This window comes from Meleagris gallopavo, chromosome 28, assembly GCF_000146605.3.
Source record: "Meleagris gallopavo isolate NT-WF06-2002-E0010 breed Aviagen turkey brand Nicholas breeding stock chromosome 28, Turkey_5.1, whole genome shotgun sequence".
Classification (NCBI taxonomy): Eukaryota; Metazoa; Chordata; class Aves; order Galliformes; family Phasianidae; genus Meleagris; species Meleagris gallopavo.
The window spans coordinates 1329307-1337179 of NC_015038.2; the positions used below are offsets into that span (position 1 = coordinate 1329307).

Sequence of the window (7873 nt, forward strand, 5' to 3'; positions counted from 1 at the left end):
CCTCACCAGCCCCTTCCTCACCAGCCCCTTCCTCACCAGCCTTGCAGCCCTCAGCCAGACCCCCAAGCAGTGCCGTGCCATCAGCCACCTCGAGTAAACAGCAGGAGTGGGGAAATGAGTGTTATCAGCTCGCCAATACAAAACAGGAGGAAATTATTTAAACATCTTTTCCTTAAGAGGCCAAATTGGCCCTCAGCCCAGTTGCCTTTCAGAAGTCACAGGCAGGGAAGCAGTGTTACTTACAGTAAAGTGTGTATCAGTAATTGTGCTACTGCATTCCAGGGAAGAGGACTCCAACTCCTGCAAGGCTCACAGGGGTCAAGCACAGCAGCTGTAGCTGAGCCCTTCCTTCTGCAGGAGGAATCGTCATTCAAGAACACCCAGCAAGCACAGGAACAGCCTGCAGGCTGCCTGACCCCCACGCAGGGCTCAGGAACCAGCTCAGCCCCCATACCCACACTACCCCCTGACCACCAGGTGAGGCCCAGCACCACTGGAACCATCTGTGCCTACAGAACAGGGACCACACCGCAGCTCATCACGGTTAGTTTATTGCAACAGGAACCAGTTATGGTAACTACAATAGACACAGCACTTAATGAAAAATACAATTACTTGGTTTTCCAGTATTACAAGCTCAGTACAATAAAGTCCTTTTGTACAAAAATACTGTTGGCTTTATAAAGTTACTCTACAGTATGAAATACCCTGGCCTTTTTTTTTTTTTCCTCCTCCTGTGAGATTTGGAGCTGGCTGACAACGATGGAGAACTGCAGCAGCCAGGAGAGGTGCAGAGCAGAGCAGTCAGCACCCTGAGTGAGGCCACCACGGGCACCAGGCACCCCATGGGGTGATGGGGGGCAGCTGGGGTCCCTCCTCCTGGCAGCACCAGGCCTGCAGACATCCACAGCAGCACAGACAGCACCAGAGGCTGCAGCAGGGCTTGGAGTGGGAGCCCCTCCATCACAGCTCTACCCACAGAGCAAAGTGGCCCCCCCACCCCAGGCAATGAAGAAGAACCTTACGGCTTTCACAGGCATCCTGCTAAAAAGAGAGGAAAGCTGTCTCTAAAAAACAGAGTGCATAGGAACAACCTGGCTGTTGCCATCTTGCAGCTAGAGAGATTGAAAGAGGCACAAAACACACACTTCACCCCTCGCTGGAGACACAGCAGCTTCTGGCCCAAGCAGGGCACGCCACACCAGCAGCAGCTCTAATGCAGCTGGAGGAGCAGGCAGGAACTCAGTTTCTCCCCAAGGCTGTGTTTTCCCGACATGCAAAGGCTGCAAGTGAAGCAGTGAGACACGTACACAGGCATGCACACACATGCACTCCTACACACCCCACGTCGGGCACCGTGTCAGCCTTGGCCAGGCCCATGGGAAAAGGCACCGTCTCCTGCAAGCAGGAGTTTCAGGCCAAGGAGTTTCTTGCTGCAGGAAGAGATCTGCATACCGAGGCTCAGCCATCCTCAAAGGGAAGCACCAAGTTTCTTTGCTGCCTCCTCTCACAACACAAAAACCTGCTAAGGAAGTATTCTGCACCATACCTGATGGGTCAGCCTGCTGCTTTAACCCCACTCGTCTCCCCAGAACCAGCCCACAATACACATCTTCTGGCACGTTTCTGGAACATGCTGTCAGCATGAAATAAGAGTTAAACATTAAAGGGATAATTGTAAAAAAAAGTTTATTTGAAAAAAATATTCAGCCTCTCACAAGATTTCTGATCAACGTGTACTATAACTTGAGAGCCATGAACCTGCTCCACGTACATTGAGATATTTTCCAACACTAAAAAATAAAAAATAAATACTTACAAATTCTTTCCTCCCCTTTACATGTCCTAAATGAGAGCGGTAAGGCATCCATCACCTTAAGATCTTAAGTTGAACAGAAGCAAGTAAAAGAGGTTTTTCTAAGAGAGAAAAGAGGAAAAGCAGAATGCCTGTCTCAGGGATGCATCTACAACAGTCTGGTCCATCTGGCCCCTTCAGTCTGCAAGGCACTAAACATCCAAACCCACTTGTCTCGGCTGGATAGGATGCTGGGCTGGTGTCTTCCAGGTAGAATCCTGTCCTGGATCTGCTGCGGAGAGGCCAAGGGATGCTCCAAGCCCCGCTGTGGTGCCAGCTGAGCTCCACTCATACACATTTCCTATTACATCTTATTACACTGAGCAGAGTCTCTGCCCCAGCAGTGCCAGGTTCCCCACCCGTGGGCACAGACCCCAGCACCCAGGTCATGCCTTGCTGGGGGAAGATTTGCTCAGGCCCAGAGCGGGCGACCGCACAGGAGATGCTGCCTGACATGAACTGCGGCCATCCTTCTCCAACCTGTTTATCCCATGAGAACCAAACTACAAAAAGGAAGGATTTTAAAGAACTACAGTAGCTAAAAGTTTTAAAATCATGCCTGAAGACCACCTAACAGAGCCAGGAGGCATCTGGCATGGAAGCTGAAGACCCACTGCCCCCATGCCCAGCGTCTGCAGTAAGAAGCGTGTGAAGCAGGATTCATGTGGGGCTCAGCCCTGACATCTATCGTGCTCCAACAAACCCAGTATCCTGCTGTTTATGGCTTATATCAACAGAACTCCCAAAGATACACACAAACACACACACACATCATACCCCAAGCAGAATACAGAGCTAAAGCACGGCTTAGAGTTAAGGCTCATTCAGATTCAGCTAGATTTGAAGACTGTAAGGCACATATTAGTACAATCATGTTACTGTTAAAAAGCCAGAATATAAAAAGTCATCCCTTCCCCCACCCCCACCCCAAACATGCGAGGATACTGCGCATGTAGCTCTGATACCTTTGTTGAACACAGATGGAAAGACAGTTCAGAGCCTGGTTAAAAAATGAACACCTGGTTTATACACTTCTCACAGCCGCCCAACACGAGCAGAGCATTTCCCCAGACACTGCTTCAGGACAGCGGCGCTTCCCCTGACACACTGGGATTAAAACCAGTCCCTCACATGTGGCTTTCCTCCTCTTTGACACCGTCTTCTGTGCTCTTCTGAGGCAAGGTAGCCACATCATTGTTTGCTTCTTTCTGTTTCTCAGCCTCATCGATGTTGGTCTCCTCCTCTTTCCCTTCGTTCTTCGTCTTCTCCTCCGCCGCCTTCTGCTCCTTTGCCACCAGGCGGTAGTTGATGCCCATCCCAATGAAGAGGTAGATCCCAGAGACGATGAGGATGATCCCACAGGCCCAGTACGTGTACTTGTAGTCACCATACATGTCGTTGAGCTTACCTGATGGGACAGAGAGGGGACGGTTTAGCAAGACTACCTCCAGTGCTGCCTAGAACTGCTCGGGGTTCAGGAAGCATTCCCAAGAGCAGCCCAAGCCACCACATTTGCTTCAGGCCTATTCCTTCTGCTCCCCCAGCTCACGACAGGGCTCAGCCCATCTCTCATTCCCCCAGATGTCACAGCAGGTCCGGGGCTGATGCTCACCTTCCCTCACCTCCACCCAGGCACAGAGCCCCACAGCAAAGCCAGACAAGGAGAAGCAGCGCACACAGACATCCTACCGAGCAGGGGAGGTCCCAGAAGCACGGGGCAGCACTCCACAATGGTCACAAGGCCAACAGCACTGGAGAACCTCTGCGCTCCCACCAGGTCCATCAGGGTTTCAAACAGCACCGAGCTAAGCCAGCCGAAGGCAAAGCCAAAGAAACCAGCATAAATGCAGAACCCAGCGTAGGTGGTGGACATGGGGGCCAAGAGGTGGCACACCCCATTGTAAATCACAGAGATGGCAAAGAAATACTGGACTCTTGGTCGGATCCACTTGGTGTTTGCCACCAGTCCCATGGAAGGCCTGGCTACCATGTCTACGAAGGCCAGGATGGACAGCAAGAAGGCCGCAGACTCGTTGGCAATCTTCTTGCTCTTTGCATAATTGCTGAGGAAGACCAAGGGAGTGAACAGCCCGAAGAACATGATCACATTGCCTGAGAGATAGAGCAGGAAGCCTCTGTGTGTGAAGAGGGACAGGTCCAGGAACTTGTTGATCGTCTGGAAAAGCGTGCTCTTCTGTTTCTTCGTCTTCCCACCAATGAGGTCTGTGCTAGTATCGCCGTCACCTTTTTTCACTGCTTTCCCAGCTTCCTGCAATACCTCTTTAGTGGGCTCCTTTTTCAGCTGGTCTGGCTTGGGACCAATCGGCCGCATGAGGGACCCAGCAACGCAGCAGTTCAGCAGGAGACCACCAAGGATGAGGAAGCTCCCTCGCCAGCCAAATATGCCAAAGAAGAGCTGGTTCACAGGTGCCAAGGTCGACAGGAACACGGGGCTGCCAGCCATAGCCAGTCCATTCGCCAGGGGACGCTTCTTGAAGAAATACTTGCCAATCATGGTTAAGGCAGGGTTCAAGTTAAATGCAAGTCCAAGGCCTGAAGAGGAGAAATGAAGGATTCAGAGTTCTACATCCCCAAAAGCTATCAGCAATGACAGAGGGGCTCAGTAAGAGGAGCAAGAGATCAAGGCTTCAGTTCTTTGTGTTCAACAGTAGCACTTCAGCTGTATTAACCTTCAGCCTGTATGAGCAATACTCAGCACCTCAGCACCCATTGTGGAGGTAACTGGGAGGACAAGCTGTTTGCATGAGTTAGGAGAGCTGAAGAGACAGAACTGCTATGACCTTACGTCTACTAGTGTGGCACAACCCTAACCTGAGACAGGAATAATGGGAGGCTTTCTATTTTAAGTAGACAAATGAGCCTGTGCACTTACATTCCTTCTGCATTGCATCACCAGGGCCATCCTCTTCCTAGAGCACATAAAGGGAATTGGGACTTACGCAAATTCATAGTAAGCATTTCCTAAAAATTACTAGGCAGAAGTTGCTCCTCTGAGAAAGGCTTGTCAGTTGCAATCCCATTAGAGCAAAGCTGGCACTTACCCCCCACGACCCCCACGCAGAAGTAGAGCTCCTCCACGGTGTTGCAGAAAGAGGCTGCAATCAAACCACACCCCGATAGGCACCCACCCACGATCATGATGGGCCGGCTGCCATACTTGTTCACCAGGATGCTGCTGATGGGACCTGGAGAGTCAAAGGAGACATGCCCAGAGGTGAGTTACTGTCATGGTTACCTTCGCACAAGGGACCAGGCAGACATGCACACAGGAAGTCTGCTGTCGCAGGCTTCATTTCTGCACAGTGCCATTTCACCCAGCAAAGGAAACAGGATAAGAAGGAAGGACTGATGGACCAAAGACAGCTGGAGATAAGAAATGGTGACATTTAGTTAAAGCACGTGCTGAAATCACAACTGGAAAAGCCAGACTCCAGCAAGTGCCAAGGACTGCAGCCCTGTAGAGCCCCAGAAGCTGTTTATAGCTGTTGAAAGCCACAACTTCCCTGGGCAAGCAGCCTTCCATGGCCTATGCAGGAACCTGTCAGGCCACCAGCTGCCCTGCAGCTTCCCAAGGACCAGGGCAAAGGCCCTGCCCCACGCTCTGCAGCCACCACGGCCCAGGGGCTGGACAAGGCATAACAAGGTGACAGCCTGCATCCAACATGACGTTTCTGATGGAAGACAAGGCCATGAAGCAGCAGCTTTGATGGGCGCTGGGCAAAGTGCACCGAGGGCTTGCAGGAGGGAAGGCCCCTGCACAATGCCAGCGAGATTGAGGCAAAGTTTTCACTGCTACCCCCTGAAGCAGGAGCAGCCCAATCGCTGTGCACACCGCCTTTTAAGTGCTTCATTATCAGGAGCTTTAATCCAAAGCAAACAGTGATTAGATACTGCAAAGCATGCTCTACAGATACTAAAATGTATTTAAATAAACTGAATGAACATCCATTGAATATTAACAGACCTAGTTTCACCATTAACAGACAGCAAGGTTGTCAACATGTTATTCATGGGTCCTCAGACACTACTTGACCTTTCTGCCTAGTTTAAACAAAGCCTAGAGAACATTTGGGAAGCCCAGCTGCTACTGTAGCTTCTGCAGTGGAGGAAGCTGTACTCCACTAGGCTGGAGGGATGCACCTGCCTGTGTGTAGGTAACAGCAAGTGGTGCAAAACCAGTGAGCTGCTGGATCTGATGGGCACTGTTCAGTATGAGCAGCTGGCAGCATCAGCATAAGGCACAGGTTAAGGGAGTCTTCAGGATTAGAAGCAAAAGTCACTCCAAGTCCAAGAAGCAGCAGGCATCACAGGTTCTGGTGCATGCAGAGGGACTGTACTCAGTGCATTAGGAAAAGGAATGGCCCAGATCAAGCCTCATTAAGGCAGCTACACTGTTTACAACTTGTTATAACATTGGAGCAGAGAGATGTGCCCACTGCCTCGCTTGCTAAGCAAGGACAAAGCAGAGCCTGTTCCCCAAAAGGAAAAGCCTCATGCTCAGCCAGGCCGTTAACGTCAGCTCCTTTTGATGCACAAATGCAAATAAGACCAGGCATCCTGCCAGCTGGGGATGGCAGCAGTACAAGCTCTGATTTGCCTCTGAAGTACACACAACAGCAGGGTCCCAATAAGAACGTCTTTCAGCCAGGTTACCCGGTGCAAAACTGCATGTGCAGGCTGGCACAAGGCACTGGGGCTTAGGAACAGGAGATGCAAGGACTTGGAACACACGACCCCAGCAGAGCACAGTCTGCCTGCTACTTGCTGGTGTAAAAGCAAGCATGAAACGTACAGCTTGGGGATTAGGAGATTCCAAGCAGTTTCTGAAGGACAGGAGAGGGGAGCTGTTTCACTTTAAGTAGTTGGCTTTATTCTGCTCGTGTTTCTGTTCTTCCAGTGCATGCTGCCATCTCCAAACAGCACAAGCTGTCTAAAGCACTGCTCAGCACCACTGGGGAAGAGCAGACGACATCCGTTTTCAGTGTACATTTCAGCAGTCAGAGCTGACCAGAAAAGGGAACAGATTCTGGTAGGCAGTTAGCTCTCGCTGGATTCCAAAATTAAGCATCCTGAACTAGGAAAAGACCCTATAACAGGGCTTCTGTGCTCAGCACAGCTACTCTCCCCAGCCTTCTGGCAGGTGCTGAGGGCAGACAGATCCTCAGCCACACACTGTTACAAGAACAAGGGCAGAATTACACAAGTTGTAATACCCCGGAAAGAATTTACCTACAGCTTTGCTGAAGAGGACAGATTAACCCAGCTTTTGCATTCTGGATACTGAAAAGAACTTTGAGCAATCTACTCCAAGCAAGCTTGCTAAAGACATTTTGCTCTCACGTAATGAGAAAATCCTGACTTTGATAAAAGTTTTGACTGTTGTCACTACAGCAAGATGCAATTAATGAGGCTCAGCATCACATCCTCCAATGCAAGAGCACATGAAATGCTGTCCTCAGTTCTCTTACCTCCTGCATACATAACAGCCAGCATGATAGAGGAGATCCATGAGACTTTGCTGCTAGATGCGTTGAAGATGACCTCAATCTCTTTGAAGAACACAGTGATGGATTTGGGGAAGGCATAGGAAAATCCAATGGAGATGAAGGCTCCGATGACCACAGCCCATCCCCAGCCTCCTTCAGGAGGAGTGTATCCCACAGGGCCTCCAATGGCCGGTGGCATCTTGAATGAGGCTGGCAATGGATCAGTTGGGGTTCAAAGATCTGCAAAGGACAAAGTACCATAATCTCAGCTGAGTACAGAGTGCTGTAACCTCATTCCCCTGCTACGCAGGACCCCATCCACAAGGGGCACAGCACCCAACAACCCCAGTGCTGCAAAGGAGGCTGGCAGCCACACCAGCACCCCAACTCCCTCCAGGAAGGCTGCTCCCAGTGGGGTGAACCCAGGTTTGCAGGCAGGCTTTGGAAGGTTATCTTAAATCAAAAGCTCAGATCACTGGTGGCCTTTAAAAGCACTGGCAAGCAGGTGTTT

The 7873-nt window shown here is 50.7% G+C and overlaps 1 protein-coding gene across 1 annotated transcript; it reads right to left on the minus strand.

Moving 5' to 3' along the window:
• Positions 1-533: 533 nt before the first annotated feature.
• SLC16A1 (solute carrier family 16 member 1) lies at positions 534-7602 on the minus strand. The gene is made up of 4 exons (XM_003212898.2): positions 7345-7602; positions 4918-5061; positions 3545-4408; positions 534-3263 (listed from the first exon to the last, which is right to left on the minus strand). Exons 1-4 carry the CDS (start codon positions 7559-7561, stop codon positions 2983-2985), a joined length of 1506 nt encoding a protein of 501 aa, XP_003212946.1. The 5' UTR covers positions 7562-7602; the 3' UTR covers positions 534-2982.
• Between the last annotated feature and the right edge of the window lie 271 nt (positions 7603-7873).